Genomic DNA, 25,023 nt, shown 5'->3' with positions numbered 1-25,023 from the left:
GGCTGCTGTTGCATTTGCTGGTTGCCACTATTGTGTACTGTTCTCCAAGCATTTCATTGGCCAATCGGGGGACAGTGTTTGGGGGATGTACATTGGCATTAATCAGACTACTTATGTGTAGTGCTTTTGTGGATGTGCTGACTTTTGTGTTACATTTGCATGACTGTCGGGTGGCCAGGGTGGGATGTCTGTACTGTGTCAGGGTGGGAAGCCATAGTGCAACTCACACAGGAGGCTTTGTGGCAGTAGGCCTTCCATATGTCTCTGTGCTGCCACATGTCTTTTACATCCTGAATGGGTGTGTTCTGCTGTGTTGGACATGTCCAAGGTTTCTCGTGCAAGGTGCTTGCATGGAAATGCTGCAGTGATGTTGCTGCCTATTGCCATTCAGGGATTTCACTGTGTGTGACCAGCCCCATCAGATGTGGATCAACATGCATTACGTTATACATTTGTACTCCCCCAGCAGCCATGTGTTTTGCCCTCGGTGCCTTTCCATGTACGCTGGCAGGGTACTTTTGTGCAGGACCATGGAGTCATGGGTGGATCCTGGGTAGCGGGCACAGCAGTGGCTGAAGGTGAGGTCAGGGCCACGTCATCTGCACATTCAGGGAATGGTAATTTTTCCGGTTTCTGTAGGCTGCCTCATGTGCCTGGGGTGGTACGAGTGCTACATGTGTGCAGTCCAGGGCTGCTATTACATTCGGGACTTGGGCAGTGGCATGGAATTGAACCTTCAGCTGGTTCACCTGTGCCTGTGTGGCTGGCAATGCAATGTGCTCATTCACATGATTCAACAGTGCATCCAGCACCTGTCCCAGCATGCCACTGAATGTGGACTGGGCCATGCCATGCATCATGGCAACGGTGTGTTGGTAGCTGCCAGTCCCGAGGAATTGTAGCACGGACACAAGCTTCACAAGCAGGGGTACTGCTGTCCTGATGGCTATACGGCTGCCGATGTCAGCCTGGATTGTGTCCAGCAACTGGGTGATGGTTGCCCTGTCCAGCCGATATTCGGTCACCAACTGGCCATCAGTCAGGGCCCAGGGTGTTGGCCTGACCCGGGGGATGGCTAGCCGCCTTGCTGGTGCATCTCTCCTCCTCCTTCTCCTCATCCTCACCACCCCCTGCACGCCCATGGCCCTGGCCTGGTTGGCTGGCATCTGTAGCTCCAGGCGCAGTAGGTAAATATCAACATCAAGGCTCCCGGCTCCAAATGGCAACATGGTGTTTGGAAGGGTGTGTTGTGCATGGGTTTCACCTGGAACCTTATTGCTGTCTCCTCCCTGCTCCTGCTGGTGAAATGGTGTTGAGGAAGGTGTGTTGTGCATGGGTAGGTCCTTTGTAGGCCTCTGATTTGCATTGGTTTCACCTGGGCCCTTATTGCTGTGCTCTGTGTTCTTTTACCTCCAGCATTTTGCTGGGGGTATTTTCAGCAGATAATTGCGCCTACGCCAGACTCGTGATTGCTATGTTTTATCACGAATGGATGCTGGCGCTTTTACAGCCGACGCTTGTACAGCCGGCTGTACTTGCGCCAGCTGTAATGGCGCCAGCAGTATTTGTACTCGTGATCCGACGGACCCTTAAAATCGGCGCTCATAGCGTTACCGCCGATTTTAAGGGTTACCGCCCAACTCGTGATGAGGCCCAGAGACTTTTGACTGAGCACCCACGCGGTGCCGGACCACTGTCAAAGATATTGTATCTTGCTTCAAAAGTTCAATCACTCATCGGCAGTTCAACTTTAATTGCGTCCTTTACCACACACGTTTTAACAATGTTCCTTCTAGCGTTAGCTATATAATGTTGCTGCTTGCAACGTTGGCTTTAACACAGACTGGTCTTGTATCAGTCTCCTCAACTCACCAGCTGTGTTTATTTTACTGGCGCTGCTTTGTTCTTTGGAGCCAAGGACAGTACCACAGCGGATGCAGTTTCTCCCCGTCTTGATTATTGAAGCGGGATGGCTCCGGGTACCTCGATACACAATGCAGGATTCTTCAGCCTGGTTTCCTGGTCTAACCTATCTATTCTCGAGGTTTCAGAAAAGTAATGGTTCCTTGTCGAAAAGGTCAAGGGAACTTCCTTCCTTGCGATCCCCTTCTGTTTTGCCGTCTTTCTCCTCTCGTTAAACTGTCATCTTGGAAATTCTGTTTCCTTGTGTGCCTTGCCTCGCTCGAGTGTGCTCTTATGCTCCACTTTTCATCTGTGTGGGGAAGCTTAATGGAAGTCAGGTGTGCGATAGTCAGCAATTGCCTGACCATTGTATTGGGACACATCAGGTATACGGCTCGGGTGTTAGTCTGTTTTCCTTCATAGCGGGCTGTCAATGAGAAAGTGTTTGTGTTGTGCAATTGCCTGACCATTGTATTGGGACACATCAGGTATACGGCTCGGGTGTTAGTCTGTTTTCCTTCATAGCGGGCTGTCAATGAGAAAGTGTTTGTGTTGTAAAAGGGGGAGGAGGGGCAGAGTTCCTAAATATCCTACCTGGTAGAGTGGGGGTAAAGGTGTTAAAAGGAAGGGGATACCACTTCTCGCCATTTGGTGTACCACTCCCCGAAGACCCCTCACCCAGGTGATTCTCCCACACTGATCCACCCCCAGGAACTGGATCCAAAAGGGATAGCCGTGTCCTGGCCACCTAGATGACAGATCCCTGGGGAATAGTGAGTTAGATATCTTCTGGTTTCTCACAGGACGTAACCACAGAACCCAAACTTCGGAACAAAAACGTTTTCAGATTTATTCGGAGAAAAGCAATTGAGGAAATGCTCCGCAGCCCAGCTGGAAGTGCATTTCATAGACAAGGGCCCCTGATGGAGAAACATTGATCACCCTGGTAGAAATGGTAAGACGGGGGGCGGGGGGGACAGCCAGCAAATGTTTGCCAGCTGAGCGCAAAACTCATGATGGCTGATTAAAGCTTTATTTTTGAAACCAGATACCCCGGTGCTGTTCCTTGAATGCACTTGTATAAAAGGCACAATACTCGAAATTCAATTCTTTTCCGAACAGGCAGCCAGTGCAGTCTCCTTCGATACGAGCAGATGGGGATAGTTTTTGGCAGATTGTATACCAGTCTGACAGCGGCATTCTGGGATACCAGGAGCCGTTGTAATTGGCTCTCTGGTGCTCCCAGAAGAAGAGTGCTGCAATAGTCAAGTCCCCACAACCACTGCACGGTTGGTACAGAAATGAAAGGCAAAATGGGCTTTAGATGCCTTAGTTGGTAAAAATACATATTTTACCACCTCTGAGACATGGGAATTATAGCCCAATGAAGCTTGCCATATGCAGCCGATATTTTTTACTGTACATGAGAAGGATGTGGCTGCATCAAAAATGGCAGGACAAACAGTGGTAGCATGGTAGTTCCCAAGAAGATGTTTTGGGCCAAACACTTGAACCTCAGTTTTGGTGGGGTTAAGCCAGAGCTTACTCTGAATCATCGAACTTTTAATGGCATTGGCACAGGCTCAATGCGTTCCGTTGGCTCCAGTGCAGATTTTAATCTGACATATAATTGCATATCACCGGAGTAGAAATGATACTTCAATTTGAACCTGGAAAAAATATCCATCAATGGCCTCAGATAGATATTAAACTATATCGGTGACAACGATGACCCCTGCAGTACTCCGCTGAATACCGGCAGGTCATCAGAGTAAAAGTTTTACTATTTGGCTCCAATGCTTTAAAAAAAGAGGAAAACCACTTTAATGCATCCTCCGAGAACTGAGCAACCCTGTACAGTCTATTTAGCAATTGTCCAAACTCTACCGTGTCAAAAGTCACTGATAAGTCGAGCATAATCAACATGCTCAAATCACCTTCATCAGCGGCCCTTAAATATCGTCCCAAACAGCCACTAGAGCTGTCTCAGTCCCGTGACTAGGTCTGAACCCAGACTGGAAGTTGTTGAGAAATTCTTTTTAGAAGAGGTGTAAGAAAGCATTTCTTTAATTCTTGCGGTACAATTCCCTGTACTAAAGCCTTGTTCACAAAATCTGTCAAAGTATTTAAGAGAAGGGGCATGTTGTACTGCAAGATAGGCTCAGAAATCGTAGTCGCGATTTGTCAGTTTCAATATTTAAATCAAGACTTCGATATTTTCCAACTCAACAGGTGGGGAGGATAACTAGACACTGGGGCAGTGAGCGTTGTTGAAAAATCCTGTATGTCAAAGATCGCCATCACAAAGGTTTGCATTGCCTGCTTCCGTACCACGATGAGGATGGATGTGAGATATGGCATGGTTTTTCAAAGATGATGAAAAGGGACCAGTACAGTAGGTTAGCAGCATGGCTCGAATTGGGGGAAGGCCTCTGACGATGCTTCTGGGAACAGTCATGCCTCATCCAGGACCGGTCGGTCGCATGAGCAAACTCCCTCGGAGAAGAGGTGCTTTGAGGACGCCCCATCCCTGGGGGTTCAAAAGAAGGCCAAGCTTCACGCTATGGATGCCACTGGGTTCGCTGCGGCCACGGGTCCCAGTTCAGGTAGGACACGATCACCATTGCCGTCTACATCCACAGTGAGCCTGCCAGTAAGAGGCGCTCCATCAAAGAGGAAGTCCTCAACTCCATCGTAGATTTGTTTACCGCCTTTGGACAAACCTGCGAAGTAGAGGTCCTCTGGTGGCTCCTCCCATTCCCTGTTAACAGCACCATCAATGTGGTCTTGGCTAAGCTCATGGGGGCTTCCTTTGAACTGATGCATCAAGCCCCGCTCGAGTGTCTCTCGTGGAAGACAGCGTTCCTTGTGGTAATCACTTTGGCGAGGCGGGTCGGGGAGATCGAGGCGCTGTCCTGCAAACAGCCATACTTGTCCTTCCACGCTACTAGGCTGGTACTGCGTACACACCCCACCTTCATGCCTTTGGTGCCGTCGGAGTTCCACCTCTACAAGCTTTTGGTGTTGCCTGTCTTCTTCACTAATCCGATGTCACCAGCCGAAAGGACCTTGCATTCGCTGGACGTAGCTTTTGCCTTGAAGTTTTACGTGGCACACACAAAGAGTTTTTGGAAGACTTCTCAGTTGTTAGTCAACTTTGGACCTGTGAATCATGTAAAGGCCTTGTCTAAGGCTTCCATCTCCAGGTGGTTCTCTGGCTGCATCGTGCATTGTCATCGTCTGGCTAACAGACCTCTTCATGGCCGGCCGAGAGCCCCCTCTACCAGAGGCATTGCTGCAACAACAGCGTTTCTTTCTGGTGTGCCACTGCTCGACATCTGCAGGGCTGCTACGTGGAGGTCCACGCACAACGTCACAAGATTTTACTGTGTCGATGATGATTCCACGTAGGAGTCCCGTCTTGGCCAAGCTGTGCTATGCAACTTGTTCACTTGAGGTGAGTCTGTTCCAGGGGAAAGTGTTGTTGCTTCTGTTGAGCCTTGCCATTTTTCGTGGTTGTGTCTTTGTACTGCTGTGTAATCTTTATTCATGAGCATGTGAATCCATGCCAGACCCCATGCTGGCGAAGGTTTAAGTTACTTACCTGTAACTATTGTTGTCCAGCATGGATTCACATGCAAACCCTCCCTCCTTCCCCTCTGTCGCTCATCTTGGTTCATAATGCCACTTTACCAAATCTGATGATAGCCACCAGTGGTGGAGCGTAGGAAGGCGACTGTCATTTATGGGGGCAGTATCACCCAAAAGACAGTGCTTGGTTAAGAGGGGAAATGCAGTTTGAAGCTAAAGCGAAACTGCTTTTCTTTTTTACAGAGGATTCCTAGCCTGCCGACAGGGAATATTCATGAGCATGTGAATCCATGCCAGGCCCCATGCTGGAGAACAGGAGTTACAGGTAAGTAATGTAAGGAAGACATGGTATCAACAGTAAGACTGACACAAGTGACCACAGTTCAAGGGTGTTTCTTGAACTTTCACAAGGGTTTGATAAATGACGATCTAAGCCTAAATCTACAGATGGGAGCAAGCTACGACCATCAAATATTAATAATGCAGCCTATATTAAATAAAACATATTGCCAATCCTTACCACTAATTACAAATAGTGTGGGGTAGTGTGAAGATGGCCACCAGGGATGGAGCTTAGGGAGAGGACCGTCATTGGATGGGGGCAGTATGACCCAACGGACTAGAGGAGAAATACAGTTTTCAAGCAAAAGTGAAGCTGTTTTTTCTTTTACCGAGGGTTCCCAGCCTGACGACGGGGAATATTCATGAGCATGTGAATCCATGCGAGACCCATGCTGGAGAACAAGAGTTAGAGGTAATTAACTTAAAGCTTGCTTCATCCTAGATATGCAGCAGGTCATCGCAGCTCGACCCTATGTTCTTATCGGTGGAATCGCCCACAAGGATGGAGGCAAGGGAACGGGACATATGAGTAATTAAAGTTACTCACCATAGTGACTAGAGTACTCATAATCCATAGTCCCCTTTCCTCCATACGTCCCACCCATACTCCCTCGCTAGTATGTCAGTGGCTATTATGTAATAAGCATAGCCAGTTATCTAAGCGTCCGATGTGTTCAAAAGGGACTGAGGTGAGGCGCTGGAGGGCGGGGCCGTGGCAGGGATTTCCCATGCCAGAGGCCGCGCCGCTACACGCTTTACTAACTTTAAAGGGGAAGCTCAATTTTTCACTGCCAAAGGTTCCGGTACCGTCCCCATGTTGGGGGACGCCCACAAGGATGGAGGAAAGGGGACTATGGATTATGAGTACTCTGGTCACTACGGTGAGTAACCTTAATTTCTCCCAGAGACTTGGACATTCATAAAATGATAGTTTTTTTGGGGTGTTTATTTTTTTATTTTTTTTGTTTTCCATAATAATTCCTCAGCATTTATCAGGCGCCTATGTTTCATTAGACTTCGAAACACTGGTTGCACAATTAGTCAAATGTTCGGTTGCCGATCACTGGCCTTCTCCGTTGATAACCTTTCACAAGATTTTGGCAGGTCGGCAGTCACAGAAGTAGCAACAGATTTAGATGGGGCCTTCAGAGGGAGTAAGATCCGAGACAAGCTGTGTGATATTTTCTGTTTTGTGGTTTTTAACTTGCATGGAGGATGTTCAAATTGGTGAACTCTTTAGTGTTCCCCAAAAATAAATCCGTATGTTTATCCAATTTTAAATGTTGGCTTTGTCTTTTCATCTTGAATTTGTGAAACAAAATTGTGTTCAATTTAGACAAGTCTGCTTCGATCCATCAGTACCATATTAATGACATAAATTGCAAGTATGTTTACTATTGTTTCTATATTTTTATAGCAATCTTTCCTCCAAGAGTTTTTGCCACTCGGCCAGGACAAAGAAGCCCTGTTATTGTTCTTGACCAGACCACCAATGGAAAGGACCAGGAAGAAACCATTAACTACACATCTGTGGACTGGAGAGAATTCATGTGCAATACTTGGCATCTAGAACCTACACTGAGGTATGTACCTAATTCATAAACTTATAGGCATTGGTGCAACGCTTTAAAGTTACTTGTTGTCACAGATTTGCACTGAATCCAGTGGGATACTGTGACAAACACTGTGGTCACTGCAAGCAAACAGAGTCTTATGGATATGTAATTCATTGATTAAGAAATGTGTGTGCCAGTCATCTGGCCATCCTCCCCAATACCTATGGAGGGACCAGAAAATGTAAGAGGCCTTCATAGCAGATTTGCAGAACAGTGTTACAGGAAGAGAACCTTAGCTGTAGTAATACCTGTACTTCTATAGAAATAAATGAGAGCTACAATCATTCTCACAGCAGTCTCGGGAAGCACCAAGATGGCTTTCCACTTGACTTGTGCCAATTCCTTATAAATCGCTGATGATTGCTCTTAGATGTTATAAAGGTGGTTCCATTCTCAGTGATAATTAATATCATGGCTTATTGCCACACTCTCTGCCATTACTGACAAGGCAAGACAGGTCTTCTGCGCTTTTCTGTCATGTACTTGTGCTTTTTGCATCTGCACAGGCATACATTATTTGTAAATATGCCCCTATATGATTTATTTTGGGATTGGTAAACACATAATATACATTATTTCATAGACTGTTAGCATCTGCTTGGCCGTTTCTTCTCACTTACTCTTGGAATTAAAACTAGTAATTGATGTGTTAACCCTTAACATGTCTCAATGTTTCCATTAAATGAGTAGCTGTGCGTATCTCTGCAGTATACGTTATGACTTTGGTCTCCAGAATGGGACAACTCGTGGCTTAGTATGCTGTTCAATTCAACCTCGTGATTGGATAGGATTCTGGTACACTTTGTTTCAATGCTTTTTTTTAATGAAACATTACTTTCCCGTTGGCAGGTTTCTCTTGTGGATTATTTTATTGAACAGTCCCAGCTTTCTGGCTGCAATATCAGTACCCCTTTCTTGCTTTGTGTTCTGCAACACAACATGTTGGTACCTGGCTAGTCCAACAGTTCCTTTTTCAACACCATAGTTTTGGGACATCGGGAGCCACATTACAGAAACATTGGCAAAGTAAGTGATATCCTATAGCATCCTTCTGCCAATAATGTTAGCCTTGCTATGCCAGGCTCTGTAAGATGAAAGGGTAAGGGTCTGTGGGCCGTTAGTGACATATTGGGTAAGGAAGTGGTGTAAACCTGTTGTGTCGATAAGTGCAGGTCAGATGTACCCATTAGTGTGCTGGTTTAGGAACTCGGCCTCATTAAGAGTTATGCAGTAATTCATAAGTAAATCCACTGAATTACTGCCAAACTAGATTACTCATGGGATTACAAGTGATGGTAATTTCCCCATTTGTGGAGCCAATATGACTCTGCAGGGATTTTTGGCGGTATTGCAGTGTGGTAAATCTACTGATTTCTAGATGTAAAGTGGAGGTTTTGCTTCCAGCAGCAGGCTGGAGGTGAATTTACCCCTTTTTCTGTACTTCCTTCTGAGCTCTTGATGACTCTCCCATTTTCTTCCCATCTCAATCCACTTTTATGGCAGTGAGGACAATCTAAGAGCTCCATTTGGGACATGGAACGCATCTGGATCTAGAAATAACAGTTCCTTTGCTCTGTCAGGGTTAGTGTAGTGTGGTGGAGTAAGGAGTCATACAAAAGGGGGGCATGTTTCAACATTGTTTTATTTTAGAAATAAAGCAAAGAACATATGTCTCCCTATCACTAAAGGGTTATTCCTACCTAAGCAAATATCAACTCGGGTGCTCATCATCGGGATGTTTATCCAAATAAACAGTATCCGTCCTCAGTCCAAAAACCTACTCTAACCTTCCCACTAATCTACATAAATGTTCAGCATCCAAATGAAAATAGTACCAGGAGAATGACTCCCTTCTCGTGAACTGACTCAGTCTTTGTCTCTTTTCCAACAATTCTTTGCGCTAGCTTCTGATTCAACAAAGAGGGGAATGGGGAGGAGAATGACTCCCTTCTCCATACCCACCTTGCACAGTCTTGAGGGCTTACTTGGATAGTCTTTGGCAATAGTTCTCAAAAGTCTCTTCACTTCTTCCCAAGCACTTCTACAAGCTTGCTTTACAGTTCCAGCAATTCTTCCCTGTCTTTCGACGTTATGAAGATTACCTTCTTGTTGTCTAGTATCCTCACTAGTCCTATATGCATAATTGCCAACAATGACCCATTCCAATCTTTAGGTACTTATTGTGGAAAATCTGATGGGATTCCCCCCAGAAACCTGGTCTGTTACCCTTCTCATGTGGCCAGGGGAAGGCGGGCGCTCTCTAACCCTAACCCTGGTGTGGTGCACTGCAAAACCCAACAGCTCTTGGCAAAACCTCCATGCAGGAAATTCGTTCTAAGGGCTTGTACCTGAAACCAATTAGCTCACCTGAGGGGCATAAAAGGCTTCTGCCGGGAGGACCAGTAGAAAGAAGCTGTACTGGAAGCTGGAAGGTCGGTAGCATAAGTAGGAGCAGAGCACAAGGCTGGAAGTTCCCAAGGACGTGTGATCACAGAAGGGATGCCGGAACAGAGGAAGGGCAGATTTCACTTGCTGGCTCTGAGTTTGGTCATGTGCTCACAAACCCTGTTTGGCTGTGGCAGCATTGGAAGAGACTGGAGTAAACTGGCAGTCTTTCCAAGTGCGCCAAATTGCTGTGAATGCAGAGCTGAAGTTGTGCATTCACCCAAGGCCCATGTGCAGAAGCAAGCCGAGGGGAACTGGAGAGGGGAAGTAGTCTCCTTTGATGAGGCTGGATTGGAGACACCCGTGCAGCAGAGGGGTGTGAGTCCCAAAAGTGCCTGCAAAAGTAGTAGTTAAAGAAACTAAGCCGGGAAGCAGAAGCGGCCCACAGTTGCAATGATTGTGAAGTCGGGAAAGTGAAGGTCTGTACTCCAGATCAACTAAAATACCTTTCTGTTAACATTAGCCAGCGTTCTCATCAATCGCGTGCTTATTTGAGTGGGATGAACTTGTTCGTAGAAGTGAGAAGTCCCATTAACATGGAAAATGTAACGCAAGATGAACATATCAAAGCTGAAACACCCACGTGTTGTGGAAGCCTTTTCTTTTCCCATTGTTAAGCATAACTCAATATCGAGCGGCCGCGTGGCTCTTGTTAAACCGGAGAATGCTGCTGGTGAAGCTCCTGAATCTTAATTTACTCTCCCAAAGTGTTGCAAGCACAGTTTTCTTATCTTGAGAAGTCACACGTGAAACATTGTTTCCCGAGTAACTTGGAGGCTCACAGCTGACCGAAAGGTGGGAATGCGTAACTTTGAAGTGGCAGTTCAAAGGAACAACAAATTTGCGTGTGCTTTTTTTAATGGAAAACAGATCTCTTGTAACATCCCAAACAATGAAGCAGAAGTTATAAAAGCAGTAGAAGCTGAGCAGAGAACAAGTACCGCCCAAGCCAATAAACTAAACCCCAATACATCACATACAGCTCATTTAGGAACAACACTGTGGGGTGGTATGGGCTGTTCGGAACGGAATGGACCTCAGAGTAAAGGATACTAAGGTAGACAAAGGAGGCAGATATGTTATAGTAGTGGGGGAATACATGGGAGCAACTTATACGCTGGCCTCCGTGTACGCGCCTAACTCTGGGCAAGAGGCCTTCTTGAGGGAACTCCTAAACATATTTGAGGCATTCACAAAAGGACATATAATCCTATTGGGTGACTTTAATCTGGCCTGGCATAGGGAATTGGATAGGTCCTCGGGAGGGAGCTCATATGGGGGGGACTGTGGCGTCTATCTCACTGCGAGACAGGTTTGAAGCCCTGGGTCTACGGGATATGGTGAGGGCGGACCAAGAGGGTTACACATTTCTGTGCAGTGTGCATGGAACACAATCCTGCATTGACTATATACGGGTTTCAGCCCGTCTGCTGGGAGCAGTTGAGGACATAGTGGTGGGGCCCCTAGAAATAGCAGACCACAAATTGGTAACGATGAACATGCGTCTACCAGGTCGCAAGGCAGGGGTCTGGGGTTGGAAGGTCCCGGGGGAACTGTTGCAAGACCCATTTATCAGGGAGGAATTGGAGGGAAAGATCAAGGACTTATTTTGGCTAAACAAGGCCGCTCACACAGGGAAAGCATCCTATGGGATGCATTCAAGGCCACAATAAGGGGGAAATGCATAGGCACAATGGCACAGAGGGAAAGGCATATGAGGCTTCTTGAGGCCCAAATGGAGGAGGAGGTCGAAGATGCCAGGAGGTGAGTAGGGGAGGCCCCATCCAAGAGCTCAATGAGGGAATATAGGCGGGCAGTGGGCCAACTTGTGTTCTCAGGATAAAGAGAGGAGAGGGCTCATTGTTATATGTCCAGTAGAGGTACTATGTGAAGGCCAACCAGGCGGACACGCTCCTGCCGCGACTTCAAAGGGGTGCAGCGAGCAACAACACCATTGCATCTATAACGGATGACCAGGGAATCTGCCATTCTCGCACAGAGGAAATTCCGGACTGTTTCGCTTGCTATTATGCTAACATGTACTCGAGCCAGAACCCCTCGAGTCAACATCAAAGATATTTCCCTGATGGGATTCAGCTGCCGACGGTGGGAGGCGAGGTGAGGGAGGCACTAGGACAGGAGGTCACGATGGAGAAGGTTAGGAGCGTCATAGCAGCCCTGACCCTAAATAAGGCGCCCAGGTCGGATGGCTTCACAGAGTAATTCTATAAAGCCTACGCAGGAGTTTTAAGTCCCCACCTAACTAGCCGATTTACCCATTTTCGGGAGATTGGTCGAATCTCAGCCTCCATGGAAGAAGCTCAAATAACTCTCATCCCCAAGCCCAACAAGGACCACACCATTTTCACATTGTATAGGCCAATAGCCTTGATAAATGTAGTTGCGGTGGGGGATTAAATACTTGGGAGTTCAAATCCCACCATCAATTCCCGCCTGGTATGCAGCTTATTACCCACTCATGCTTTAATCCATGAAGACGGACTTACAAAAGTGGAAGAATCTTAGGATCACTTGGATAGGCAGAATGGAAGCAGTCAAGATGGCGACACTCCGACTGCTCTATCGGTTCCAAGTGATCCCACTGGCTGTCCCGTACAGCTTCTTCGGGGAGTTGGGATAGATGACTGGAAATTTCATATAGGAGGGGAAGAGGCCAAGGGTAAATCATATCCTATTGACGTCCACCATGAGGGGAAGTGGGATGGCGCTCTTCAACTTTCAGCTGTACTATAAGGCAGCATAGCTGAGGATAATACAGGAATGGTTCTCGGGACACAAGGGGAAACAGTGGCTTGCTATGGACCAGGCGTTTGTAAGGCAGGACCTGAGGGAAGTATTGTGGCTTCCGCGCCAACCCAGGCCAAAGCATATGTACCTGAGCGCCATAACGAGGTTGATGGAGGACACATGGGACAGGTTGCCAGGGAAATGCAGGATTACAGCCTTCCCGTCCCCTTTCAGCCCCAGCTTTAATAACCCAGAATTCGCGCCGGGAATGGAACCGGGGACATTTGGCCAATGGCAAGAAGGAGGTTGCCAGATGTTGTGAGACATGTTTCAATGCTCAACCATTAGATCATTCATAGAATGCAAACAATGTTTTGGGGAGGGCGAAAACGAGAGGTTGCAGTACTTTCAATTACGGCATTGTCTCCAAAGCAAAGAGATTAAAACAGGAGCCTGCTGCCAGCTTACCCCCTTCGAAACGTTTCTGGTAACACATGATGGGTCCAGAGGTCTGGTATCGAATTTCTATAAAATGTTGGACGAGGCCACTCACTGGGCAACATAGCCCTATATGGTTCATTGGGAGAGGTTGAACGGAGAAGAAATCACTAGAGATGGCTGGGAGAGATTGTGGAAGCTGATACCTAAGGTGGCCAAGGCATCTCAATTACAAGAATGTTGGTATAAAATACCATTTGGGTGTCATTATATGCTGGCTTGACCTAGGAATCCTCCCGTCCCCTGCACACTATTTTGTGTTGGATAGACCAACTACTATATTCTGTGAAAAGTCAAGTAAGTTTATACAGTAAGAAATAGCTCCACACAGAGGTATTGTAAAAAATAATGTATGAGTATATTTTCACAAGATGGAATTTCAGAAAGAAACATTTCAACAAAGTATACACAAAAAGAACATCTACAGTAGTCCGCACTCATTGGCAACGCGTTTCGAGGAGACAGTCCTCTGCTTCATAGGCCTTAACGGACTGCAAAAGAAATTAAATTAAACATAAGCAGAGTTTTGTCATACAATGCTTGCAGCATTTTAAAATATCTAGACAATGTTTAATGATTGGTTATAGGTAGTTTGTGATAGCCCTAATCATCTATTATATAGATTTACACAAAGAGAACAAATTGAATTAGTTCTGATGATAAGCTGAACAACAAATTTGCCTAGCGCACATAATTTGTTTTGACAATAATGAGACAACATTTTAGCATATTGTCACAAGAGTGTTTAAATGTGCTGCACAATCATAAGTGGTTGGTAAAGCCCAATACAATGTTGATGGGTGTCGTGTCAGTCAAGAACAACCCTATAGTTTAGTCAAAGCATTCAACAAGAAAGTCAAGAATTACCTAGTTAGGGAATAGGTGACTCAACAGAGTGGGAAATCCCCAAGTATTACAATGGTGGAGATCCTGGCTTCTCTCTAAATTCAATAGTAGGGAACAGAGCGTAAGTATTAGTCGCAGGTGAGCTGGAAACTCTTGTGTCAATGTGCTAAGATGTTTTCTCATTATTGTCAAAACAAATTATATGCTATAGGCAAATTTGTTGTTCAGCTTATCAGAAATAATTCAATTTTTTCTCTTTGTGTAAATCTATATAAGAGATGATTAGGGCTATCACAAACTACCTATAACCAATCATTAAACATTGTCTAGATATTTTAACACGCTGCAAGCATTGCATGACAAACTCTGCTTATGTTTAATTTAATTTATTCTCAAGTCCGTTAAGGCCTATGAAGAAGAGGACTGTCTCCTCGAAACGAGTTGGCAATGAGAACGGACTACTGTAGATGTTCTTTTTGTGTATACTTTGTGGAACTGTTTCTTTCTGAAATTGGATCTTGTGAAAATATACTCATACATTATTTTTTACAATACCTCTGTGTGGAGATATTTCGTACTGTATAAACTTACTTGACTTAATTTACAGACTATAGTAGTTGGTCTATCCAACACAAGATAGTGTGCAGGGGACGTGAGGATTCCTAGGTTGAATCTTCTGTCCTTTTCTTATTTGTAGGGGCTTTGTGCCAAGACCGCAGTTCCTCCCCCGCACCTTAAGAATAACTTTATACCTATTACTTTAGTCTTAACCACTTCATTCTAAAGTCATAATATTAGGAGTGCACCATTGTTGTTCTTTCCCATTATATGCTGGCTTGCCTTCACAAGATTTACCCTGAAATTACACGGGATTGTTGGAGAGCATGTGGGAGATGGGTATCAGGTCCCACATTTGGTGGCAATGTCCCAAAATTGAATCGTTCTGAAGGGAGTCGCAGGAGGCATAGGTCCAGGTCTTCGGGGAAGGGGTAAGGGACTCTTCGGAACAGGTTTTGTTGGGGCTGGACAGAGGGGCAGAGGAGAGCGAATGCATAGGACAGACGAAGGCACGCATGGTGCTTACATTGGCAGCAATGCTACTCATAGCCCAGCAGTGGAAAGGACAGACAGTCCCCACTCTCCAAGATTGGGTTTGTAAGGTCTGGGACTTCGTGGCGCTGGAAAGGGCAAGCTATGCTATGAACAATAACCTGCCAGGATTTGCCAGGGACTGTAGGGAGATCCTAGCCTTCTGACAGGATGACTATAGAGCCCAATGGTGCCCCCAATGCCTAAAACCTTTAGACTTGCACTAATTGGAACCCCGCGACTTGAACCTATATATGTTAGGTGGCTATACTGGCCCCAAGGGGGAGGTGGAGCATAGGGAAGAGGTGGGGAGTCAGAGAGAGAGGAATGGGATCAGAGGATGAGGGCTGGAGGGACTTGGGTGAGAGAGTGGAAATGTTATTTTCTCTTGTTGAAAATTAATTAAAATATTTTGAAAATAAAAATAATTGAACACTATTGTTTAAGAGTTGTTGAAGCTGTGTTACCCCAGAGACTTCCGACACTAAGGGTGACAAAGTTTATCCAAGGCTGGAAAGACTAGCACTACATCCTTGGGATAACTACTGATGAAACAGTGTCGTTGAAGCTGGGGAAGGGGACTGTGCACTTGTTTCTAATAATTGTGGTTAGTAACTACAAGGCAGAAGGAAAGGAAAAGAGGCTGCCCTCTCTTACCACATGAGGGAGAAGAGAGCCTTACCAACCTGTAGAGGTCGAAGAAGTCTTGTGGAAGTTTCCTAACCTTAAAAATGGCAGTAGCAGCAGAACTATGGTTGCAAATACAATTGTCAGAATTGTAGTAATTGAATGTACCAGAAGCCAAAAGTCAACTGTTGGGCAAGTGAGACTGCGCTCCCAGTTTCATTAAGGGAGTTGCTGGAGATACTAATTCCTTAGCAGAAGCATTGTGATAAAACTGTATATAGCAGACGACGCAGAAGCTGCAAATAGAAGAGTTGTTTAGCAGAACACGCCAAGTACCGCACCCCCCAACATTCGCACCTCCCAACTTTGTTAATCTTCTCCTGGAGAAAAGCTATCCAGGAATCCCATTGCTCCTGTTGTTTCCTTTGTTTGAACAGGGATATTTTTATCCAGTGAAGAAGAACTGCTATTAGTGGATTTTTATTTGTGTGAACTTTTGTTTCTTTGGAACCTTTTCAAGACTAATTGACTTCGGGACATTTCTGGGGGAGCAAGACCTGCCCAGGACAAGTAGAAGTCATCCAAGACACTGGTTGTTGGTAACCTTTCATTTATATTGTTTTCAGGTTTGTTGTTTGGTGTAAGGGTTAGTATTGTGAATGCTAGGAGGTTTTCCCATAGATTGTAGACTTGGTTGGGAATTCCCTTGTAGAATAGGTTTAGTTAGGTTTTATTTTTGTTTCAAATAAAATGTTGAACCTTGAGAATACTAAACAAAGTCTTGAGTCTTGCATTGCTGACCCCTTGCATAATCCACTCCTGGTTTGTTCTTTGCATTCTGGGACTTGTAGTTCCACGTTTCACATTATAAAACGCAGACTACACGTCCCAGAATACAAAGAAAAAAACAGGACTGGATAAGCACCTACATATTGGAATGGGTAATATTGGGAACTATACTGATGCTCTCTTGACTCTTAGGTCTTTGGATATCACTACTGTGACATTGGAAATCACTCCTGAGTCTCTCTTGGTTCTCTGGGTATCACTACTGTGATGGGGGAGATTACTCCAGAGGCTCTCTTGACTCTTGAGCTGCCCCCAGGCCTTACCAGCGTGTTGTGGCTGTGTCACTGGTTCTTCCTGCGTTGATAGGCTGACTCGCGTTGCTTCTGCGCTTCCTGCTTTCTTCACTCCACTCCCTGCTTCGTCCTTGTGGCTCCGCAGAGACTTGGGGCCACACAGCTCTGGCACAGTTGCAGGGCCACATGGTCCACCTCCCCAAGGTCACACCACCACCAGATTCTTGTTCACTCTTCAACTGGTCTGGAGCTTGGCTTCCAAATGAAGTGCTCCACTGACCGTTCCTGGATACCACTGCCACAGAGGATCAGCTTCCTTGCAGCTTTGTGCTCCCAGGTTTAAATTTCCTGGGCAGGACAGGCTGCTCTCTCTATTATTTCCCAGTCCTTTCTCGCTCTTTATTTCCGGTAGCTGGATCCTCCCCTGCGTAAAGTCAAAGTCCTTCTTTACTGTTGTTGGGATCACCTATATACCTCCATGGTGCCAACTCTTCTCAGTACCATGGTAAGGCAGACTGTTATTCTGTAGCATTGGGGTCTGGCATGTATTCACACGCTCATTAATATTCCCCGTTGTCAGGCTGGGAATCCTCGGTAACGATGAAAAACAGTTTAGCTTTAGCCTAAAAACTGCTAGTCTCTCCAATAACCAATCCCTGTCCTTTGGGGTCATACTGCCCCTATCCATTGACAGTCTCCCTAAACTCCACCCCTGGTGGGCAACCTCAGATTTTTACTGCACGTTTCAGTGTAGGGAGTCCTCTCATGCTCTCAATTTTTTGAGTTTTTCAGATGCATTTGTTATTTCTTCTCTGAATGTATTCCACCATCGACCGGCGGTCGACTACTGGCAGCGAGGATCCGTTGTCAGCGAAGATCTGCTTTCATCACCAGTTCTTCTCTTCGAGTTGATCGAAAGACCCAGGCTTCAGCCTACTTCGCACCTCCACTATGTCTGAGGAGAAGAGGAGTCTATTGAAACTCTGCACAAAATGTGGATGCGGAACGTCTCCGTTGAGGATCAGCACTTCAAGTGCCTATATTGCCCGCATCCAGACCACGACCAGGATGGATGCAAGCTGTGCAGCGGATTCTCAATCAAGAAGGACCGTTATCGCAGTTCTGGCAGTGTGGCTCAAGTTGACTCGGCCTCCGGGCACAGTCCTGCTCGTCCAGGACCGGCCCATCCCATGAGTGTGATCACCCTGAGAAGAGGTTGATTTCCTATGAGGATGCCCCTTTCCAGGGGATCCAAAAGAAGGCTAAACGCCTTGATACTGATCCAGCTAGGGTCATCGCGGCTGCGGGTCCCAGTTGAGGAAGGTCCTGTTCCCCGTCTCCATGTCTGTCCATGGGAGTCTTCCGGTGGGTGGGGTGCATTCCAAGGACAAGTCCAAGACCCTGTCAACAACTGCTTTGTCTTCCAAGACGGCTACTTCGTCTGCGGCTGCCCCGTCTACTACTCGGATCGTGGGGGAGACCTCAGCCCCATGTCCCAGGAGGGATCTCCAGGGGAGCTGGATCTGCCATTTGCCCATCTGAGGTGTCCGGATCCATTGCCAGCTGCTCCACTGGAGCCAGGGCCGGTACCCAGGGACGTGTCATTGGACATTCTTACGACCCTCCACACCTTGGTATCAGAGATACATTCCAGATTGCCGGCTGCTCCGGTACCTGGCCCAGTCCACAGTCGTCCTACACTGCCGGCCAGAATTCCTCCCAGGCCGAGTTCTCCTAGGCTGAAGCGTAAGCCGAGCCATGCCAGACCGAAAGACCCTCCAGGTCCCAAGCATCAGCCAACACCACCACAGCCTACGCCGCCCAACAGGCCTTTGACTCCAGGGATGGAGGAACCGCCATGAGCCGACTCCGGTACTAATACAGACACTACATTGATTCATACCAACGAGAATGATTATTATGCCCCGGCTGACGGGCAGCCACTGGGTGCAGATGAGCCAGCCGAGCCTCGCCACCGGATGAGGTTGGCTCTTTTCACACCATGATTTCGAGGGCCTCTGCTCTCTTCAGTTTGGTACCGGAGGAGAAGAGGAAAGAGCGGTTTCTATCACATTGCAGTGAGTCCTCCAGGAAGACAGTCATGTCACTCCCTCTGCTGGATGATGCCTTGGAGGAAGGTTTGGCGCTGATGAACACGCCAAGTACCGCACCACCCAACAGAGACAGGCTGGAAAAGAAGTTCAGAGTCCCTGACTCGGCTCCTAGGTGCTTGAGATCGCAGCCCTCTCCAGACTCTGTGGTGTCTGCTGCCACCAGGAAGCGACCATTGAATCCGTCATCCTCTTCCATGGTGCTTCCGGACCAGGAGGGGGATGAAGCTTGATGCGGGGGACAAACGCATCATTTACACTACGGCTTCCATAGTCAAGGCCGCCAATACCCTGGCCATCCTGTCCCGGTACGACCGGGAGCTCTGGTATAAGCTGCGTTCAGTTCTGAATTTCCTGCCGGGCGACAAGAAGGCTGATGCACTGGCCCTGTTCTGGGAGGGCGAGGTGGCCTCAGATCACTCCACCAGTGGCGTTGGATATTGCAAACTCCGGCATCCGCCAGACGGGCAATGGGTGGACATGCCTTTTGACAGGGACAATTTGTTTGGAAAGGCTGTGGACGAGACACTCCAATCGATTAAGACTAGCACGTTCCCCTGGGACACTGCGGCAGCGGAGATCATCTTCCTTTCGTTCCTCAAGAGGGAAGTCGGGCAGGTCCTCCGCTCCCTATAGCCAGCCCTCCCACTCTACCGGGCTACTTGCAGGCTTCCGGCAGCGGAAAACAGCATTGTGCTCCCTCCACGCAGGCCAAGACGCAGACGCCAAAGCAGGTCTGAACTTGCCATTGACCCTGTCTCCCACTTTCGCACCACAGTGGGAGGCCGGCTAGCAAACTTTGTCAACGAGTGTAAGGTCATCCCCACCAACAACCTCTAAATACAACTAGTGTGGAAACAATGTTATGCAAAAGAAAAGTGTTCAAGAACTGATAAATCAGTCTATTCAAGCCGTTAGCTTCCCTTCCCCACATTTTCAGCACGAGACAAGGCAGAACACTCGAGCTTAGCACAGTCTCTGGCTTCTCTAGTACGAGGGTGCAGTTCAAAACTTCAACATCGTGGACTTCTGTGCCATTCAAAGTCTCTTCTTCCAGATGGTCTGATGCAACAAACAAAAGTTCCTTTCCCTTTTGTATTTCACATATACACAATTTTCTTAGGTGATTTACTATTCACCTTGGGTCACCCTCCGCCAGGCTCAGATCCACTTTAACACAATGTTCTCAGGATTTTCACATATACAATTTCTTGGGTGATGCACTGTTCACCCCGGATCCCCCTGTGCCGGGCTCAAATCCGCTTTGACACAAAATATTCAATCGGTTTCCCTCTGCCGGTCTCGGACCAATGTATCTATTCTAACACACAATTTTCCCTACTGTATCAACATCGAAGACTTTCGTATGTGCGCAGGATTTTGCTTGACCCGTCGCAGGACCACTTTGATTCACCATCCTCTGCCACTCTTTAACTTTTGTCAACTTTTAGCTGGATACCTTACAGAGATCTTCTACTGAGCATACACACGATGCCGGACTACTCTGTCAAAGGTATCTTATCTTGGTTTCAAAGTTCAATCACTCATCTGCAGTTCAACTTTACTCGCGTTGGTTATCACATGCGTTTCATACAGTGTTGCAGCACTCGCCATACAATGTTGCCGCTTGCAACCTTGGCTTCAACACAGACCGGTCTTGTATCGGTCTCACCGGCTGTGTTGATTTCACTGACGCTGCTTTGTTGTTGGAGCCAAGGACAGAACCACAGCAGCTGGTGATTCTCTCCGCCTTGATTATCGACACAGGAGGGCCCCGGGTACCTCCGACACACAATGCAGGATTCCTTAACCTGGTTTTCTGGTCTTACGCTTTCTATTCTCAAGGCTTCATGAAAGTAACGGTTCCTTGTCGAAAAGGTCAAGGGAACTTCCCTCCCTGCGATCCCCTTCTGTTTTGCCGTCTTTCCACTCTTGTTGAACTCCCATTTTGGAACTGCTGTTTCCTCGTGTGCTTCGCCTCACTCAAAGTGTGCCATCGTACTCTGCCTTTTATCCGTGTGGGGGAAGTGTAATGGAATTCAGGTGTGCGTGATGGTCAGTAATTGCCTGACCTTGCATGACCATTGTATTAGGACACATCAGGTATACGGCTCGGTTGTGAGTGTGTTTTCTCTCATAGTGAGCTGTCTGTGAGAAACTGTTTGTGCTGTAAAAGGGGGGGTTGAGTTCCTAAATATCCTACCTGGTAGGATGGGGTGAAGGTGTTACAGGGAAGGGGCTACCGCGTCCCCCCATCTGGTTTCCCACTCCCCATCCAGGTGATCCTCCCGTACTGGTCCACCCCCAGGAACTGCATCCAAAAGCAATGGCCGTGTCCTGGCCACCTGGATGACAGATCACCGGGGACTAGTGGATGAGACAAGTTCTAGTTTCTCACACCTCGCATTCCCCCAGTGGCGCGTCAAGAACTACACATCGCCCAACTGCTACAGGAGGTTCAAGGCATGTTAAGAAAATGGGCAAGTATACTCCAGCTATTTCTGGTGTGAAAGAAGTCAGGAGGGTGGCTGCCAATCCTAGACTTGACGCCTCAACAGGTACTTGGAAGTCCCAGAAGTTCAGGCTGCTCAAGTTGCAGCATCTGCTTGGCCAGCTCGAGAAGGGGGACTTCTTGGCAACTTTGGACCTGGAAGACGCTTACTTTCACGTCCCCATTCATCCAAAACATCAGAAGTTTCGACTTTTTGTGGTCTGGGGCAGCATTATCAGTTCAAGACTTTGCCCTTCGACCTGAAATCGGTCCCAAGGGTATTTTCAAAGTGCTTGGCCCCGGTGGCAGCACATCTACATCTCAAGGGAGTCCATGTCTACCCCTGTCTGGATGACTGGCTTATCCACTCCTGCTCTCGCACACTTGCAAGCCAGCACACAGCAGAGACCATTAGTCTGCTGACGGAGCTTGGATTCTCCATCAACTATCCGAAGTCCTGTGTGGAGCCATCGCAGAATGCTCTGTTACTGGGTGCCCGTCTCAACACGGTCGCATGCCTGGCTATCCCCTCAGAGCAGAGAGTGGCCGCCATCCTGGGGAAGGTGCAACGCCTTTCGTCGCAGCAATCCGCAAAAGTACGAGCCATCAAGTCGCTGTTGGGCATGATGTCCTCCTGCATCCACTTTGTCTCCTTTTGCAGGCTGCATATGAGGCCGCTTTAGGGATTTGTGGACGCACATTGGCTGCAGGTCACAGGAGCTTGGACAGACACGATTGCCCTCACCCACGAGTTCCGGCAAGCTCTACGATGCTCGGGACTGCACCTGCATCTCACACTAGGAGCTCCCTTCCAGAGCCCACCGTACCAGGCGACGGTCACCATGGATGCCTCCCTGGAGGGGTGGGAGGCCAACACTGGGCACTCATATGCCAGAGGCCTCTGGCTCGCGGAGGAGAAAGATCTCCACATCAACGTCCTGGAGCACTGGGCAGTCTTGTGGGCCCTCAAGTCTTTCCTGCCGTTGCTGCGAGGGAAGGTGGTGAGAATCTCCACGGACAACACCACTACCATGTTCTACATATGGAAGCAGGGCAGGACACGCTCCCCGGCGCCCCCCCCCTGTAGGCCCAGACCCTGTGGCACTGGGCCATTCTTCAGGACATGTCCCTCGTTCCATTTCACCTGGTGGGCACCAAGAACACCATAGCAGACTTGCCCAACAGGGAGCTGCGCTCCTGCCATGAGTGGGAATTTCGTCAGGATCAGGTATCTCTTCTCTTCCGCAAAAGGTGTCAACCCCGGATCAATCTCTTTGCAACAGCGGCCAACTCCTGCGTGGTGCCGACAGATCTGGTACAAGAGAGAGAGAGAAAGAAACAAAAAATATATAAATGTATATGCGCCTCACTGCCTGGCTCCTGCAGCCCTAGAGTTTGGGCATTATTCCCTGCTGCTTGAATGTAGGAAGATCCTGGCCAAGGCCAGAGCTTCATTTACGTTGCCCTGTTACAGCTATAAATGGAAATGCTTCAGTGTGGTGTAGGGCTCACCGTGTTACAGCTCCTTCCGTATCTGTTTTGCCTGGCCAAAGCCGGCCTGACTCGTGCCTCTATCAAGGTGCACCTGGCTGACATCACGTTACACCAGGGCACCTGGTAAGTCCTCCCTGTGGTCGTACAGGCTTGTCAAGGAGTTCCTCAAAAGCCTCTTCAGGATTTTTCCAACAGTGAAGGCTCCTGGTCCAGCTTGCCAGCTCAATGTGGTTTAAAATAAGCTCATGGGGCCCCCATTTGAACTGATGCAGCAGGCCCCTCTGAAGTTTTTCTCTTGGAAGACGACTTTCCCAGTGGCAATCACCTCGGCCAGGCAGGTTGGGGAGATCCAGGCCCTCTCCTGCAGCCTTACTTGTCCTTGCACGCTATGAGGGTGGTGCTGCGGTGCCCATCCCACCTTTATACCAAACTCAACGAGCCTTTGGTTCTGCCAGTTTTTTTCCTGAACCCTTCTTCCCCGGCGGAAAGGACGTTGCATTTATTGGACGTTGCTCGAGCCTTGAAGTTTTATATGGCGTGCACAAAGGATTTCCGGAAGACATAGCAAATCTTTGTGAATTTTGAACCTGTGAATTGAGGGATTCGTCGGCAGCATCCTGCACTGTCACCATCTGGCTAACAGACCTCTTCTAGGCCGGCCGAGAACCTATTCCACCAGAGCCATCGAAGCGACAACAGCATTTCTCTCTGGTGTTCCCCTGCTCGACATCAGCAGGGCTGCTATGTGGAGGTCCACCTTCACGGCATTCTACTGCATCGTTGGGGATTCCAGGGAGGAGTCCCGGGTCAGCCAAGCAGTGTAATGCAACCTGTTTGTTTGCGGTGAGTCTGTTCCAGGGGTAAGTGTTTATTGCTTCTGTTGAACCTTGCCACCTCCCGTGGTTGTGTATATGTACTGCGGTGTCATCGTATTCATGAGCATGTGAAACCATGCCAGGCCCCATGCTGGAGAAGGAAAAAGTTCCTTACCTGGTAAATCCTGTTCTCCATCATGGGTCTGGCATGGATTCACATGCAAACCCTTCCTTCTTCCCATCTGTGGCTCTTCTTGGTTCATACTGCCACTTTACGTGCTCTACCAAATCTGAAGATGTCCACCACGGGTGGAGCATCGGGAGACGACGGTCATTGGATGGGGGCACCATGACCCAAAGGACAGTGATTGGTTATTGGAGGTACGAGCATTTTTTAGGCTAAAGCATAACTGCTTTTGTTTTTTACCCAGGATTCCCAGCCTGATGACGGGGAATATTCATGAACATGTGAATCCGTGCCAGACCCATGCCAAACCGATGCTGGAGAACAGGAGTTACAGTTCAGTAACTTGTTCCTTACTCTGCAGGTTTCTTTGGCTCTTCTTGGTCTGCGTCATATCGATTTCTGGATCAAAGATGGAAGAGACATTACCGTAACAGTGATCAGGGATTTCTGACAGGGACTTGGTCCCAAGGGAAAAGGGGTTAGTGAGTTTCTTCATGGAACCGGAGTCCTTATCCGCATGAGGGGAGTCTCTCCCTGTGAGGTCCCACTTTCCACCACCCCTAGGGAAACTATTTGGTAGCGGCCTCACCGCCCTAGCCTCACAGGTAAGGGCTCCCCCTGCGGAGAAGTAATGAAATCCTGTGAATCATCACATAAGGTACAGCCGAGTCCTCCTCCAACCCTGCAAAGAAAATGATACGGAGCACACAACTGTCGCTGTGTTAGGATGGAAAAGCAACATCAGATCCTACCATCTCTTGGCTATTGAATATCAACAAGATGACAGTGTTCTTTGCTGCAGTGGATTGGGTGTCCCCGTCTGTTTGGTACCTCAGTTCCTATAGTGGCGCGTCGTTGATCCCCTTGATCAGCGACGGCTGCCTATATGGGTCAAGCAGCTGGGCGGAGGAATGGCTGGCCTATACTGTGGTGGCAGAGATGAGTGGAGCCTCCACAGAGTTGCTGGAAGAGTGGCTTTTCTGCTGGATTAGCCCGACATGCAGAGAGTGCCACGGAGTGGAAGGTAGCCACCACGATATAGTCATGAAACAGTGCCTGATCTGGCATCTCTCTACAATTCAGGATTAGCCAGACAACGTTGTAGAGTGTGCGGCTGTGACCAGGTTGACTCTGAAGGT

General features: G+C 47.8%; 1 protein-coding gene across 11 annotated transcripts in view; it reads left to right on the top strand.

Annotated features, from left to right (window-relative positions):
• BLTP1 (bridge-like lipid transfer protein family member 1) overlaps window positions 1-25,023 on the top strand; it is a 2,946,455-nt gene that overhangs the window by 2,869,301 nt on the left and 52,131 nt on the right. For all 11 annotated transcript variants that reach the window (XM_069631149.1, XM_069631145.1, XM_069631146.1 and 8 more), the window contains one exon: window positions 7,253-7,418. In XM_069631149.1, the coding sequence (XP_069487250.1) occupies window positions 7,253-7,418 (166 nt within the window). The remainder of the gene's footprint in view (window positions 1-7,252; window positions 7,419-25,023) is intronic.

This window comes from Ambystoma mexicanum, chromosome 6q (assembly GCF_040938575.1).
Source record: "Ambystoma mexicanum isolate Mex_15411 chromosome 6q, UKY_AmexF1_1, whole genome shotgun sequence".
NCBI lineage: Eukaryota > Metazoa > Chordata > Amphibia > Caudata > Ambystomatidae > Ambystoma > Ambystoma mexicanum.
The sequence above is the reverse complement of the archived record's forward strand: the minus strand, read 5'-3'. Positions and strand labels throughout refer to the sequence as shown.